Raw genomic sequence first — 17,759 nt, forward strand, 5'->3', positions numbered from 1 at the left:
GCTGAGGGCAGTATTGGTGATGATGTAAAAGACTGAGTGAAGACTGCACAGGTGTTATCATTAATATAACGCTTTTTGATTACCTCTGTTCCACTTTTGTGGAACTTTTGTGTGTTAAGAATAGCAGGTGTGGCCATTTTAAATGACACACAGTAGTGATCAGAAAGAGCAACATCCGTAACCACGACCTCAGAGATATTAAGCCTTTGGGAGATAACCAAATCTAATATATGCCATTTGTTATGTGTTGAATGTGTTACGTGTTGAGATAGGCCAAAATGATCCAGGATGTTTAAAAGTTCTTTAGCACATCCATCTTTGAGATTATCAACATGAATGATGAAGTCACCCACTAACACAACACAGTCAAAATCAATACAAACACCAGACAGTAGATTGGCAAACTCATCAGAAAACTTTGCATTGTGTTTTGGGGGCTTGTAGATGGTTACGAAGACTGACCGACAGGGAGACTTTGATTGAATGGCAACATATTCAAAAGATTCAAACTGACCATAAGAGACTCTCTTGCACTGAATGCTATCATTAAACAAAATGGCAACTCCGCCTCCTCTCTTATGCATTCTTACTTCACTTATGAAACTGAAATTCGGAGGGGCTGACTCATTGAGAATATCTTGTCCTAAAAAATTTTCAGTGAAAACATAAAATCAAGCTTGTGCTTGATGATAAAATCATTGATTAAGAATGATTTGCCTGCCAAAGACCCAACATTTAAAAGAGCTAACTTAAATGTGCTAAAAAAGTCCAACATCCTCATGTTTTAGAACATACTGTGGCTGACATGGAATACATGTTAAATTTGATGATGTGATGTTTCTGGAGAGATGGACCGATCTTCTCCTTCTACCTATTAAGACATGAATCAATGAAGCTTCCGACACAATGGAAAAGTCAGGCATAACATTTGCCTTAAAAGCTGGACCCAGAACACATCAGTTACCGACACAAATAGGTGGCTGTGCTGGGCTCTTACAAGGGGACTGGAGTAGGTTCAGATCAAGCCGTGGAAGGGGTGGTGGTGGTGCCCGTCGGTGCTGTGGTGGTGGAGGGGGACAGGGTGGTTGTAGGGGGTGGGGTGGAATTTGGGGGGACAGGATCCCATATGGGCGAGGAGTAAGCCTGATACCAGCGCTGACAAGTTTGTTCATTTGGTCAGTAAACTCCAGCAGGGAGGAGGAGGGTGATGGGATACCCAGTGAAGATGATGAGCTAGATGGAGTTTGGGCAGTTGGAGATGGTGACCTAGGTGGAGTTTTGGTGGTTGGAGTCAGTGAATCCTCACGAGCGGTGGCCCCTGGTGAAGGACATGAGGCATCCCCTTTTTTGCTCTGGCATCCCTCATGGTTAGAGCATACAGGCGGCGGGAGAGTTGGTTCTCCTTCATGTTTTGGTGTTTGGTGCTTTTGTTTGGATTCCTCTTGTCCTTGGGAGTGGGAACAGTGTCACACAGGAAGAAAGATAGGTTGGAGGCAAAAAGTTTTACTCCTGACTTGTTTAGGGAAAGTCCGTCTCCTTTGAAAAAATGTCTGCGGTCCCGGAAAAAGTTAAAATTGTCAATAAAATGCACTGAGTGGACATCACATGCAGTTGAAAGCCATCTGTTTACTGCCAACAATCTGCTGACTCTCTCTCCTCCTCCTCTGACTGGTGGTAAGGGCCCACTGAAGAAGACTTCAGCATTCAGAGAGCTCACTGTATTTAGCAGTTTACCTAAATCTCATTTGAGCACTTCAGATTGTCGTTTCGCAATATCATTTGCCCCTGTGTGCAGTACAAGGTATTTCAGAGTTGGAATTTCTGCAACAATACTGAGGATTTTGTCGGTCATGTTGGAGACTGTATCATCAGGAAAGCACAACACTTTTGTGTTTCTGCTGTACATTCTTCCCACATCTTTAATAGCAGAATCGTCAACAACCAGAGTCTCAGGACCAGTCAGCAGCTTTCCTTGTAGCTTTCTAGCTTCTGACTTCCTGTCAGGCCTTACCCTTCTCTGTGAGTCCGAGAAGTTATCCAGGTTTTCAGTTGGAGATCCAGGGTCCTGCAGTAGTGGAGCAAACCGATTTTGTAACTGCACACCAGCTGGTTTGGGAGCTTTGTTGCTCATCTTCCCTTTAGCTTTTATCCACTGTTGTGTTTTACTCTACATAGGTGTTGAGGAGGATGATAACGCAAGCCAGCCTGTCGCATCACAGATCTCTGGGTGCTGGGTTCTACCTGTTGGACGTCTTCCCATATCAGCTGATTTACTCTTGGGCTTTGCCCCGAGAGCATTCCAGGGAGGACTAATACAGGCAGATTTATTACCCGGTACACAGCCCTTTAGTTTCGCGGGAGCTGTATCAAAGCTAATTAGCTGGATGTTAGCATTCTCCAGTCCACTGTTTTGAGTTAGCAGCAAAGTGCTGTCATTTCCACAAGGTCTGTTCACTTCTGCGTTTATTTCCAGACGCTGAACTTTAGTTTCCAACTCTGCAACCTGCTGCAGAAGTTTGTAGTGGTCATCTGTGGAAAAGGAGGCATCTTGGTGCTAATTAGCTTTAGCTGCCAGCAGGCTTTTTCTGTTAGTAGGCAAGAGCAGAGTGTATCCGTGAAATATCAGAGGTTGCAAGGGTCATCCACAACTTTTAAATATTTGTCCATAAAATATGTATTTAGATGTCCAATTCAGCCAAAAATTAAAACTTTCAAGTTTAAAGAAAATTAAAATAAATACAAAAAACAAGATGGGAAATCACGAGCCCAGACAGAAACCAGCTACCAGCTGTAGTATCAAGCTAAAATCCTCATCTTAATTTAACGTAACCATGTTAAAATGAAATGAAAGAAAATGTTAAGGACCACCTTTTGAATCACCAATATGTGACTTTACCCTTTTACATGCATATAGCAGTGTATCGTAGGGTCGTAGGCAACATAAAATACATGACTTTCAAACTTCTTAGCTTCAACACAGAGAGTGAGCTAGAATAGCAAAGACACTCCTCTGCTTTGCTTACACTCTTTTGTTGGTATTCTGTTTTTGTCTACAAAAAGTTCCTTCCTTGATACTTATAAAACTCAGGGGCTTAAATCAATGAAATAGAAGGCTACTCCCTGCTAGAAAAATCAGCATAGACCAGCATCATTTCCATGCTGGTCTATGCTGGTTTATGCTGGTTTAGCTGGTGAGTCAACATAGCTATGTTGGTACACCAGCATGGTGTTGCTAATAACGCTGGTGGACCAGCATGTTGTTACTAGTGAGGCTGGTGAACCAGCATAACCAGCACGGGATGCTGGACCAGCATAACCAGTACGGGATGCTGGTGACCAGCATAACCAGCACAGGATGCTGGACCAGCATCAAAACACAACATATGCTGGTATAGCTGGTATAACCAGCATACCCCATGCTGGTTTTGCTGGTGGCTAGCTTTGCTGGTCTATGCTGATTTTTCTAGCAGGGCTGCTATATTTCTTATCACTATTATTATGTCCTAGTACTGTGTGAGCATGACCCTCAAACAGGACGAGCCTTTTTGCTGTGTCTGCGACTGAAAACCTGGGATCAGGACGGAGACAACACAGCAAAATCTGTGAGCTGCACAGTATGAGCGACTGACAGAGAAGTGCAAAGTTTGAAAGGAAGAATGAAACGCAACAACAAATATGTGAGAATTTGCAATTAACTCTGTAGCAGCCTCTGTACAACATGCTGAGACTGGACAGAATTTTACATCAGCTGTGGAGCATCCTGGCACAGATTTGCCTGACACGCTGCCCTGGATGTGTCCTAACATCACTGGATCAGCTGTTGAGGCTCCCAAACCAACTTTATAATGATGCTTCATACTGGCACAACACCAGCGCCAGACTGAGAGCATCCATTCCAGACATGAACATGGTCTGACGTTGGCCGCTGCAAATGCAAATCCAGCAAGAAATTAAATAAGAGGGCACCAACAGTCACTCCACCACCTGAACTCTCAATACAAAACAGGTATGACCCACTGATCGACAAAAGGTGTGATAATACTACGTAACTAACTGACACCTGATAAGCCACACGCCATTCTGAGTGGGGACTCTATAATCAAGTATGTAGGAATGACAAAGACTGAAAATCTCATTATGAATGACACATCTGAGCTTACAGAGCTGTTGCCAGCTATCCTCTTGTCACATCCAAGTGATATGAAGATTATTATTCAAGTTGGATCTTTTGATGTGCAAAAGGAAACTGGCTCTGAGGTCCAAACTGATCGACGGTCAATCACTGCATGTGTTCATGTCAGGCCCCATTCCAACCTTGGGGAAAGGAGCCACCTCTTTCAGCAGACTTCTTGCCCAGTGGCATACCTAACCTATGGGGGATAAGATTGATTGGCAATTTCAAGATCTTTTGCAACTGGAAAGACCGCTTTAGGCTTGATGGGGTACATCCAGACATCACTGGTTGCTACTCTGGGGACCCAACATCTGCGATTCCCTGCCTTCACCACAATCACCAATCAAGGAGTTAAAAGGTGCCACACAGAAGCTCAGTCACTCAGGTGCCTCTCAGAAATGAAACACCATTCAGCTTCTGCAAACATACGGGTGATCTTAAGCAGCGGGTGGCATGGTCAAACATATCATAGCAATCACAGACCATCTGGTATCTGTTATAAGGGAAATTCTAATTGTTGCTTGTTGAGAGTTGCTAATTCTCTGAAGAATTATAGACTCAGTGTGTAGAATCAGGTCTCTTTAATGCATGCAGCATGGAGGGAAAACTCATGCAGAGTGTTCTCTGCAGATCTCCACAATGTCTTGGCTTTTATACTGCCAAGACAACTGGTTGTCACATGCACCTGGTATTGGTAAATCAGTCCCTTAAAACAATGAACATTTGGGGGAGCGCACTCATCTAATTCCTACATTCCTCCCTTTTGACACAAAGTGTCAACAGAACATATTTAGGAATTACATCAATATCTCAATTTTGAAAAATCATCGACACAGATCCCAATGAAAGCAAACCATGGTCACACAAATTCGTCATCTGATTCACTGTAAAGGTTTCCTGGTGCCCATTCTGACATAGGGTGAAACTCTGGTTCATCATTATTACTCATTTCAAGGGGTATTTTAACATACAGTGATGTTTTCTCTTCCCCAACTACCCCATTTATCCATCTACTGTATATATCAGGGCTCGCATACAAGTAAGCGGACACGTACAGAAGCACAACATAATACAAAAAACACTGTCGTAGAATCCCTACAGCAGAAATGAGCTGAGCAGCGTTAATGAGTGGAAGAGAATTTGTTGAGCAGCTGAGAGAAAATGGAGAAAAACTGGGCTCACTGTTCACCATAATATACACAAAGATGCCACGATTGTAACAAAGAAATACTTCTGACAAGAGAGGATTACTTTTCCAAGATTATGACAGAAAATGCTGTGATCTCTGGAAGATTACTCTCCACTATTGACCAGCTGCTCAGCGCCGCCCCAACCCGTCCACCGTTTTCTGCATCAAACTGCAAAGAACATGTACCAGTCTTCAATAACAAAATGACCTCAATCAGAGCCACCGTTGCTGCTGAGGTCAACACAGATGAGCTCAACAAACCCTGCTGAAACCATGGGAAAATTCACTTGCGTTACATTAACTGAGCTCTGCAAGACTATCAATGAGTCCAACTCATCTACCTCATGTGTTAACCCTCTTGTTCTGCAGCATTTTTAAAGCAGGTGTTCGACAGTCATTTGCTGCAGATTGTAAATACCTATGCAGCCAGGTATCTTCCCAGATGCCTTCAAAAGAGCGACTGTAAAGACATTACTGAAGAAGCCCAACCTAGATAGTAAAGCAGTCACTTACTACAGGCATGCCTTTGTAAAAGAAAATAACATTCTGGAAGAAATTCAGTCCGACTTAATAACAAACCACAGCACTGAAGCTGCTCTGACTGAAATAATCAGTGACCTCAGACCAAATTCTGGTGAAAATAAGGTCTCAGTTTTTGTCCCCTTAGATCTAAGTGCAGTGTTGATAGGTTTGACCGTGAAATCTTAATCGTCTTGAACAGTTGGTTGGTCTTTCTGATGTTTTAAACCACTTCTAAACTGGTTTAAAACATACATCAAAGAGAGAAAGTTTTACGTCAGTCTTGGACATCATGTGTGAGAAACATGACATCTGTTTTGAGGTTAAAAGAATTCACTGAGATTTAAAAAAATAAGTTTAATGTTTTATCAAAGAAAAAAGTCATCAAACTCCTAATAACGTTCTCAAACTCATAATCAAAGTAATCACAGTGAAAGGTGAACAGGTGAGTATATTTACTTAACATGCCGCCCATATCCATGTGACCCGCTATCCCCCTTTTCAGTATGACCACAAAATTAATATCATAACCAAAACAAACACCAGCAATAACAATCAATACATACCTTAACCTTATTAATAATAAAAAAACATCAACTATTAATTCGCTCAAGGCTCCGACAGACTCCATTACTAACAGTCTTTTGGCAATAAATAAATGGATGAGCAATAATTTCTTAAGGTTAAATGAGGGCAGAACTGAAAAGAGAGTTGAGAAATGCTTTTCAATAATCTGGGGAAATTAACTCTTTGGACTAAATGTGTGGTTACAAGTCCTGGATTCAGATCTAAGATTCAAATCCCACATCACCAAGTTGACGAAAACTTGATTTTTCCACCTTAGAAACAGCTAAAGTACAACTGTTTAGAAATCAAAAAGATGTTACAAATTCATTTCGAGCTAACTTACCATATCTCACTATTTACTGGCCTCCAGGAAAAAGCAACTCACTCAAAATTGTGCCGCTCGGCAGAGGGGGGAGAGGAGAGATTTTAAGGTCCTCTTTCTTGTATACAAAGCCCTTAATGGACTTGGACCAAACTGCATTGATAATTCCCTTGTTCACTCTTTGCCTTCAAAAGCACTGCATCATCTGCTGCTGGTTTATTGGAGGTTTCCAGCAAAGGCTGAAAGAAAATTGGGGATGCAGCTTTTGTCCATTACGGCCCATAGCTCTGGAACAGACTACCTGTACATATCATGGAAGCAGTGGGCTAAAATTTTTTAAAAGAGGGCAAAAAATTACCTCTTCACTTTAGCCTTTAACCAGCTTTGACTCTCTGATACAGGCCTTTGCCTCACACTTCTGTTCTGCTGCGCTTCTTTTAAAATATCATATTTTACTTGATTTATCATTTTATTACTATTATTCAGTGATTTTATTTTCCATCCTATGTCATGCATTCTCTCTTGCATCCTTATTTGATCTTATTTTTATTATTATTAACATCAAGTGGGTATTTTACATAAATTTCTGCTGCATTTCTTGTATGAACGGTGCTATACAAATAGGTCTACACAAAAACAATAGTTCACAAATTTATGTACATCAAAAACATTTCTGAGAATGCTCACCAAAATAAATCAGCATAATACACTGGCTCAGCAACACTTGCATGGCTGTTGACTTTTGTTAAGCTCACAGCAAACAAACCCCAAAACATTTTGGAGTGTGCTTGTTTTACACTGTTATTTACTTTTGTATATTATTCAGATACTGTATTTTAACTGATAGGTGTATCACAATGAATGATTGAACACAAAATCAAAAACATTCTTTGATTTTCAGAAAAGTATTGACTCATGGGGCTCTATTTTCGTGCAGCAGGCAGGCGCACGGCGCACTTGGTATTTTGGTAAACCGAGGCTTACAGAGGTGCGCCAGGATGGGCGTTGTGGCGCAGTAGGGGGAGGTGTCGGCATAATGAGCCGGTGCCGGCGGCGCAAACGTTCCAGCTCTACTCGACTTGGTTATACTCTACTCTACTTGGTTTGGTTGAGTTTCCATTACAATTGAGTACTTCATAGTACTCGGTTTGTGGCTTTTTGTCACACACAAAGCAAGAGAAGAAACCCAGAAAAGGCTTCGGGCTGCAAGGCAGAACAACACCCGGCGTTATAATGGAAGGGGCGGGATTTGAGACCAGTGACGACACTCTCCGGCCAATCAGTGGCCGACAGGCTGATTACGTCACACATATAGTATCGCTTCCACTTGCTTGGAACCTCGCCAGAGCAGGTACTAAAAATAGTATCGGGTACCAGGTACTATCCCTAATGGAAACACAAAACAACCGGGTAGAGTAGAGTCGAGTCGAGCCGCGCTAGTGGAAATGTGGCAAGCTCGCCACCCCAGACCTGGTCAACTCGGTGCGCCGCCGGTCAAGTGGATTTTCGTAAACCGGCGGAGTCGTGCGCTCACGTCACAAACACCTCGCAGCCAGGTTTCCACAGTGTCTGGCATTTGACTGCGATCAATAATTAGCAACAGCCACGATTCAATGCAACTATCTGAGTCAGCACACAGTCCCACCCAGCGGCGCAACTCGGAAAGAGGGAGGGGAGAAGGCATGGAGTGGGTTTGACACAGCCGAGTCAAATCTTCACCAATCACACCAGCTCCTCGCCTCACCTGGCGAGGCGTATGGCAAGTTTCGAGGATGCCTGAGCCCGCGCAGGAAAGTGTCCGACGCCCAAACTTCTCCCAGGAAGAGACTGACGTCACTCATGTCTCATGACATCCGTTTGTATTACTTTGCACACCATCCATCCATCCATCCATCCATCCATTTTCTATACCGCCTATCCCTTTCGGGGTTGCGGGGGTGCTGGAGCCTATCCAAACCGTCAACGGGCGAGAGGCGGGGTACACCCTGGATCGGTCGCCAGTCGATCGCAGGGCACAAACACACAACCATTCACACTCACACCTAGGGGCAATTTTAGAGTCACCAATTAACCTAATGAGCATGTTTTTGGTCTGTGGGAGGAAGCCGGAGTGCCCGGAGAGAACCCACGCATGCACGGGAAGAACATGCAAACTTCACACAGAAAGGCCCGACCCGGGAATCGAACAGGCGACCTTGATGAGTAGGGGGAGGAGATGCGCCAGCAGTGCACGAAAATACCAAAGTCTGTGCCGCCACACCCCATTGGAGCATCGGACCTGACTGTGCGCCTCGCCAGAGTCGAAAATAGAGCCCATGCTGTTTTGAGTTGGTCAGTTTTACTGGTTCATCTTGATTGTACAGTTTGTTGGTTTTATCAGGAGCTGGTTGGTTTTACCGGTTCATCTTGATTGTACAGTTGAAGCCAAGTCCTATGTTTTAATCTTATGCTGGTGCATTCAGATAGTCACAGTCAGTGCACGATGAGCCTGAACGTCCCAGGGCTGGTGGTGATGATGCTCTTCTACGTGCTGGTGCTGGGCACCGGCATCTGGGCTTCCATGAAGTCCAGGCGGGCGCAGAAGAGCAGCCAGGCAGACCGGACAGAGATCACACTGCTGGGCAACAGAGGGATCAGCCTGGCGGTGGGAGTCTTCACCATGACTGGTGAGTGTGTGACGCTGAAACGCACTAAATTTAGAGAGAGCAGTCTACCTTTGAGGAACATCTTGGATTAACTACATTTTTTTAATCTGTCAAATAAATGAGTTAAATTACAGGGACCTTTGATTTCATTTTTTAAGGTCAAGCTGAACAACGCGACTATAATTAACTTTGATGCGGCTATTTCTCAGTTAATTAGTCGGTGAAAACTGGTCAAAATGCAGATATCCAGACTAAAACTTTTTTTTAAGTAGGTGTGTTTAATGTTCAAATGTTTAACAGAGTGTTTAACCACATTCATTATAGCATACATCTGCACTTTTCACTGACAGTTTGTTTGCGTGTATGTGTGCATATGCACACGTCCCACAGCGACATTTGTCGGAGGGGGCTTCATCGTTGGTCTGGCAGAGGCGGTGTACACTCCAACCATGGGACTTACCTGGGCTGTCATGCCAGTGACAGCAGCCCTGTCTTTCATTGTTGGTAAGACAGTTTTTCAGCTTCTCACCCACTACTCTTTTTTTTTTTTTTGCCAGTGGCAACATCACACAGAGGGGGAGCTGTGACATCATACTGACCCCCAGTCAGTGAACCTAAATATCGAAAATATTAACATACAGAGTTCAGTGAGGGTGTTTTTTTCTGATAGATATGGTTTTAGGTGTGCTGTATACTGAGTGGACAGGTATTGTAAGACCAGAGGCTGACCGGACTGTCGGCAGCTGAGTGGCATTGTGGGTAATGTAGGTGTCAGGTATTGACATGGTAACTGAATGCGTGGAATAAAAAACAAAAAGATGTCACCTCTGGTTCTGCTGCATCAGTTTTGATACTTTGTTAGTCTGTTTGGATTCAGATAATGTTGTAGGAGTGCACTGCTAAACTGGTGGAGTTCTCTGGCATACAGTGCATGCTGTGACACATATCTGTCTCCCTTTGTGTGATTCCATTTTTTAAGGTGGACTCTTTTTCGCCAAAACAATGAGAGACAGAAAATATGTGACAATGATGGACCCTTTCCAGGTCAAATATGGAAATTTAATAAGTGGAGTTCTGTCTGTGGCACTGCTGATATCTGACGTCATCTGGGTTACAGGAACTCTTATTGGCTTAGGTAAGTGACTGATGTTTCTTTTCCCTCAAAGTCACATTTTACAATAATACAATTTGTTTTCTTTATTTATCGCAACTTGATGAACATACACGATTTCCTGGAAAATTAACGTTCAGCATTTTAAATGCGTTGAAACCTGTCTTTAACTCGCTAACACACCCGTTTTTATTCACCAGTGTAATTCAAAGGGGAAAAAGGCATCTTGTATGGGGGACAGTATAGTGTTTTCAGGAATGTCACCAGGTGACATGCTGAAAAATGTTTCAATTCCTTAATGACATGACGAGCTAAAAAATATTACATGTTATGCTGTGAACCTGCCTCCTGTCAAATACATTACTATGAGGGGACACTTGACTTGTGACGGAGCGGTATTGCAGGTCCAAGTAATCAGTGCGATAATCTGTGCAACAACCTGTGCAATACAATCTGTTACTGTAGATACCAGTCTGTAAATAGTATTTACAATTTTTTTAGGACGATGTTTCTTCTTATCTCACTCTTCTCTATATAATTGTTGTTTTTAATTTGCATGCACTTGTTTGACTGCTCTACCTGCTCTATTGATGCTGCTGTAAATTGGAATTTCCCCTCGCGGGACTAATAAAGGACTATTGAATTGAATTGACACCTGAAAAACATGCTTAAATCACTTCACTTTATCAACTTGTTAGACTGTAAAATTTGGGGTAATTTAGCCTGTGCTTAAAGTATTTCAAATGCCAGTTTTACACACTGAAATTCAATTGTGAAATACTAAAATAAAGCTGAGGAAAGTTCAGTAGAACAATGATATGTTGGAACAATTGTAACAAAATTCTGTTGTTTAGCTGAGGTTCAAATCCTCTATTAAAACTTTAATTGCACTGATGTGCACAGCTCAACAGAATGAGGAATCATTATGAAATAGTGTTAAATGTGTTAACTTTGTCACTTCATAGGTGCGACGATGAATGTGATCCTGGACTTGTCCTACACTCTCTGCATTTGGATCTCTGCCACAGTGGCCATCATCTACACACTGCTGGGAGGCCTCTACTCTGTGGCCTACACAGACATCATACAGCTAACCCTCATATTCTTTAGTTTGGTGAGTTCTTCGCTTACAACAAAACCAGTGCAGGATAACATGCATATAGTGGTTTGACATGGCGCCGTAATGATGGCGCCGTTGTGCAAGGCACGGCGTCTGTCAGCTCTGCCTAGTTTGTTGATTGTTGTCTTTTTACTTCTCTGTATATGCTGCCAAGATGTCTCTGCCATACTCGTTTATGATCGTCAAACACTTATATCCGAGTGTCCGATTGTCTGTTGTCGCACAATTTGGGAGATAGAATATTAAAATTTCCTTTCCTGTCGGACATACCTCCGCCGTTTACCTGCAGCGGTTCCCCACAACAAACGCCCCAGGCGACGGGGCAAATGCGTCAGTTTGGACTCTGTTGCTCCTCTGAGGTCCAAACACACAAAGCCACTTTCTGAGCCCTGGTTGAACGACTTTACTCGCTCTCTCAGACGCGCCTGCAGACAAGCAGAGAGGAGGTGGAAAAAGGACAAGCTCCAAGTCTCCTTTGGAATTCTACAGGACACTTTAGGGAACTATCAGAGAGCTGTGAAAACTGCGAAAACTGAATATTTCTCCCACCTTGTGGCCAGTAACAGCCAGAGGCCTCAGGTTCTTTTTAATGTTATTGACTCTCTTATTAATCCTTGTGACATAGCTCACATTTTACCATCAGCTTCTTTGTGTGAGAATTTTCAAAAATGTTTTATTAACAAAATTTCTGGTTTCAATTTTCTCACACGATGGGTTCCGTTGATCCCTCTGTTTCTCCTTTGTGCCCAGCTGTCTTCCAGCAGTTTGAGCCAGTCTCCTTCCACTGTCTTTACGAGGTGGTCAAACAGCCACGCCCTGCGAACTGCCCCCTTGTCAGTGTCCCAGCATGCTTATTTAAAGATGTTTTTGACACTGTGGGTTCGACCATTTTATCTCTAGTTAATACATCACTCAGATCAGGGTGTGTTCCAGCTGCTTTTAAACATGCCACTGTACAACCTCTTTTAAAGAAGAGAAATCTGGACACTTCTGTTCTATCCAATTTTAGGCCAATTTCTAAACTCCCCTTTTTATCTAAAGTCTTAGAGAAAGTTGTTTTTAATCAACTGAAAACTTTCTTAGATGATTTTATTATTTATGAAAAATTCCAATCTGGTTTTAAGGCACGCCACAGTACTGAAACTGCCCTTTTAAGAGTTTTTAACGATCATCTTTTAACAGTTGACTCTGGAAATTCTGCAGTTTTAGTGCTTTTAGATTTGTCGGCAGCTTTCGACACAGTCAACCATGCCATTCTTTCATCAAGGTTGGAACAGTGCGTGGGCATAAAGGGAACAGCCCTTAAATGGTTTGAGTCCTATCTGACTGATAGGAGCTTCTGTGTTCGCCTTGGTGAATGCTCCTCACCAGTGGCCCCTATCTCCTGGGGGTTCCACAGGGCTCCATATTAGGTCCTGTATTACTTGCCCTGTACCTGCTGCCCCTGGGGTCAATTTTAAAAAAATATAATATCTTGTTCGACTGCTTTGCTGATGACATTCAGATCTATCTGCCCTTAAAGGCTAATTGTGCGGAACCTGGAAACCTGGAACCCTTGTTAAACTGTTTAAAAGACTTAAAATTATGGTTGGGCTTAAACTTCCTCTGTCTTAATGAAGACAAGACCGAAGTTGTTGTATTTGGTTCTTCCGACAAGCTGGACTCTTGCACTAGCACTCTTGGCCCTTTAGGGTTGGTCACTCATCCCTTTGTTAAAAACCTGGGTGTGTTCTTTGACAGTGCCTTTAATTTCAACAAGCAGATTAGCACTGTCGTTAAAAACAGTTTCTTCCACTTAAAGATGCTCACCAAAGTCAAGCCATATCTTCCTCGTGGTGACTTTGAGAGAGTCATTCACACTCTGATCACAACCAGGCTGGACTACTGTAATTCTTTGTATGTTGGCCTCGATCAGTCGTCTCTCCGCCGGCTGCAGTTGGTCCAAAATGGTGCCGCTCTGCTTTTAACTGGGACTAGAAAGCGGGAGCATATAACCCCAGTCTTCGCTACACTGGCTTCCTGTTCATTTTAGAATAGTTTTTAAGGTTTTATTTCTTGTTTTTAAAGTTTTACATGGGTTGACCCCCATTATTTAGCAGACCTTATTCAGGTCCGCAAACCTATTGAAGAACTGAGGTCGTCCAGTCAAGCGGTCCTGGAGGTCCCCAGATCCAGACTCAGGACTTAAGGTGACTGAGCCTTTTCGGTGGCAGCCCCTAAACTCTGGAACAGCCTGCTGCTGGACATTAGGGCTGCTCGGGCTATGGAATCTTTTAAGTCCCGGCTGAAGACCCATCTTTACTCAGTGGCTTTCAGTTCAGTTGGGCACTGACATCCTGGCTGCATATATGTTGTTTTTTTCATTGTATGTTCATATGTGTTCTTTTTGCAGTGCTTAGAAGCCTGTAAAGCACTTTGGTCAACTTTAGTTGTTTTTAAATGTGCTATATAAATGGAATTGACCTTGACCTTGACCTACATAGCTTATAATGAGAGATTTAATCTTGAAGCCAGTTTGTCTGTTTTTTTCACTGTACTGAGACAAAACATCCTGTTATCTGCTTATCACACCAGCATGCTTTGTGGATATTCTGAACCTGCACAGCTGTCAAACATGCTTTACTTTATCCAGTGAATTGTTTTCTGCAGTGGTTATGTGTCCCCTTTATCCTGATGAACCCACATTCAGCTGACATCACAGAGACTGCTTTCAACTTCACCTACCAGGCTCCCTGGATTGGTTCAGTGGATGAAGAAAGAGCATGGAGGTGGATTGATAACTTCTTATTATTGGTAGGACTACATTCAGAAATTTTGTGCTGTTTCTTGTGTTTTCACACGCAGTCATTGATGACGACTGGACGAATAGGCAGTAGGGTGTCATGTAAACAGGCCTTTTCCCTTGAAGACATTATGATAAATCATAGGAAGAAAAACACAAGTGTAAATGATACATTTAATGATGGCTGAATTCCATTAATCTGTTTCAGTTTCAAGGTCCTGTCACTGTTCTGCTGCCTTACTGTCACACTGTCACTACTGACAGAGCAGAGCCACACCTGTGCTTTGTTAATGACCCAAAGCTACGGTCACAGTACATTTCCCTTTGCCATGAAATGGGATTCAATGTCAAGGTTCTAGTGCTGGTAATAAATAAATATTGACCAGAGCGATCACAAGATGTAACAGTGTTACCGTTAAATTTATTGTCTTTGTACTGTTTTCAATTGACTGTATGTCAAAAAGGCTCAACAAATTATCAAACTCTGTTTGATTTATGTTTTACACGACGTCCCAACTTCTTTTTGATTGGGGTCGTACTAAAAAGGTGACAAACTTGCTTCTATTGGCTGACCTAGCACATCCGCTCAGTCAAAGCTGAACTCTGTCCCGTGAATCCACCGCAGCCAGCTTCAATAGAAGTGAATGGGAGACAGAGTAAATATTTGTCATCACTTGTGACGCCTCACTCCCTTGCTATTACATCTCTATTGTAGATATCAAAAAAAGACACAAATGCCTGAAAAAATACTTAAAAAAGAAAATTTCCACTGATTATGAATGTATATTAAGGTACTTTTGTTTTGGAAATGAATAAAGGTGAATCAAGACTAGATTATACTATGCAATTTAAAGCAAATCTGGCATTAAAAACTTATCAGCGGCCTGTAGCTGAACTGGTAAATTAAGTTTTGTCACACTTTGTAAGACTTAAGTCACTGTGCCTATCCCAAAAATACCACTAGGTGCTGTTTACTCAACTGTTTCCTTTACTCAACAGTTTACTTACTGAAGTACTGTATACACAGTTTGTCTCAAGATGATGGCTTAATCAATGTTATTTCTCTACATTGTCTCAATGTATAATCAATGTTGATTCAATGGCAGTTATGGTTGGAAATTCTGTTCAAAGTCAGTCATGACCAGAGAAGGAAATTTCTGAAGAAACCATGATGTGGATGCTGGATGTTGAAAAGGTGATGCTAAACTGCACTGGATAAATCAATAACAATAATGAATGTGTTTTATTGCCCACCTGGCTCTTGACTTTTGATTTAAAAAATAACTTGTCGTCCCTTTTCTTTTCACTCCGTCAGCATCTTTTAATTTGGAAAGTGAGAATTCACTGTTCACTGTGTGATATGTGGAAACTAATGGCTGCCAGTAAGAGTGAAATGCATTGACAACCAATGGTCAGGATGACACACATAAGTGAATATTGAAAGAGTGGTTTTGTTTGTTTTCACAAGGCTCTTGGTAACCTGGGATGTCAGGACTTCCACCAGAGGACCCTGTCAGCATCTTCGTCAGCCACAGCCAGGGCCACCTGCTTTATTGCAGCACCAATCATCTTAATACTTGGATTACCATCTGTGCTGATTGGAGCAGTTGCAGCATCAACAGGTACAGTGATAGAATTGAATAGGAAACAGTCGTGAGACTGTGATCATATCATCATTTATCCTTCATTTTTACATTGTTTGTTGTCAGACTGGAACATGACCATGTACGGCTCCCCATCCCCATTCGAGCGCGGAGAGGGTGGCCAGGTTCTGCCCATTGCTCTGCAGCACCTCACCCCACACTACATTTCCATCATTGGTATTGGAGCTGTAGCTGCTGCCGTGATGTCATCCACAGACTCTGCTTTACTGTCAGCCTCCTCCATCTTCACAACCAACATCTACAAGAACATCCTGAGGACCACGGTAAGAGGAGACCGGAGGGGAAGAATAAGCTTGTGGTTATTTCTTTTCTGTTTCAACTGTCAGTCTTTTTTTCCCCTGCAGGCATCAGAAAGGGAGCTTCAGTGGACGATCCGTGTCACTGTGGTGTTGGTGGGCTTGGCTGGCACACTGCTCACCTTCCTACATAACAGTGTCATGATTTTCTGGATCCTGGGCTCAGACATAACCTACACCATCACGTTCCCTCAACTCGTCTGCATTCTCTTCTTTAACATATCCAATGGCTATGGCTCCATCATGGGCTTGCTAGTTGGAGTGTTGTTGAGAGTGCTGAGCGGCGAGCCATCGTTAGGGTTGCCTATCATTCTCCACTTCCCAGGTTGCACTCTTGAGGATGGCGTATATGTCCAGCACTCTCCTGTGAGGACTATCTGCATGTTGTCCTCACTCTTTACCACTCTGTTGTTCTCCTACCTGGCTTCACTGCTTATCAATAAAGGAGTGATTCCTGAGAGGTGGGACGTTTTCAAAGTGAAAACCCAAAAACCACGACCAAACCGAACATCAATGAGCAATAGCACTACAAAAACAGATGAGAGGGAGAGTTCTGAGGTTGAGAATGAGACTGAGTTAATGTCGATCACAAATCAGCAGGACTGAAAGGGGAAATGGTTTGATGGGATGCTCAAAAGGTTTTGCATGGAGCTGCATTCTCATCAGTGTAAGTACTCATAACTTTTTGCTGTAGTCAGTAAAATAACGTGTTGGTTTTGCAATTCAATTAATCTGTAAACAGTTAATGTAGTAGTTCTTGGGCATAGCTGCATTCAAGTGGGAGGTATCTAGTCCTATGGTGTCGGTACACATGTGAGGCTCAGCTAACAGCATGGTGGAGGGAGAGGACAGCCTTTCTGTCATGGAAGTACTGCCATTATTTTGAATTTGTGGGTGAAAGGGACAAGAACATCACAGTGCAATACCACCTGTGCCTGGGTGATTTGTGTCTGTCAGCTGCAAATAGCTCTAACTCAAATTTGTAGAAGCACCTGCAAGCAAAGCACAGCTCCACAACACTCAGATACCCTTGGTTTCTATTTACTTTCTTGTAATTTACTTCAGATAATTCATTTTTTTCACTGAAGTTGAATTTAAAAAATAATTAGATGTTGTATGAACTTGTTAGGCTATATGCATTGGACTCATGTACCCTCTTGTTACATTTTTTGTAATTAAAAATAATGTGAAGGATCTATTATTCCTGCTATTAGCCTGCAGAGTAACAAATTGTGAGCCATAGACTAGACAATGAATGCAATGCATCCTCTGGATAATATAATCAACATATGCAAAGAATCGCAAAGGGGTTTTTATTTTGGTAAAAGCACTCTAATGAGTTACTTTTCTCAGGACATAACATTGTATCA

At 42.5% G+C, this 17,759-nt stretch overlaps 1 protein-coding gene across 1 annotated transcript; it reads left to right on the top strand.

The window, feature by feature from the left end:
• The first annotated feature begins 9,073 nt into the window (after positions 1-9,073).
• LOC139331367 (high-affinity choline transporter 1-like) lies at positions 9,074-17,588 on the top strand. Its single transcript, XM_070962810.1, has 8 exons — positions 9,074-9,437; positions 9,807-9,920; positions 10,396-10,551; positions 11,493-11,641; positions 14,297-14,440; positions 15,898-16,051; positions 16,139-16,356; positions 16,438-17,588. The coding sequence occupies exons 1-8, from the start codon at positions 9,218-9,220 to the stop codon at positions 16,993-16,995; spliced, it is 1,713 nt and encodes a 570-aa protein (XP_070818911.1). The 5' UTR covers positions 9,074-9,217; the 3' UTR covers positions 16,996-17,588.
• The last annotated feature ends 171 nt before the right edge of the window (positions 17,589-17,759 follow it).

The sequence above is a fragment of the Chaetodon trifascialis genome, chromosome 5, assembly GCF_039877785.1.
Source record: "Chaetodon trifascialis isolate fChaTrf1 chromosome 5, fChaTrf1.hap1, whole genome shotgun sequence".
NCBI classification, from domain to species: Eukaryota; Metazoa; Chordata; class Actinopteri; order Chaetodontiformes; family Chaetodontidae; genus Chaetodon; species Chaetodon trifascialis.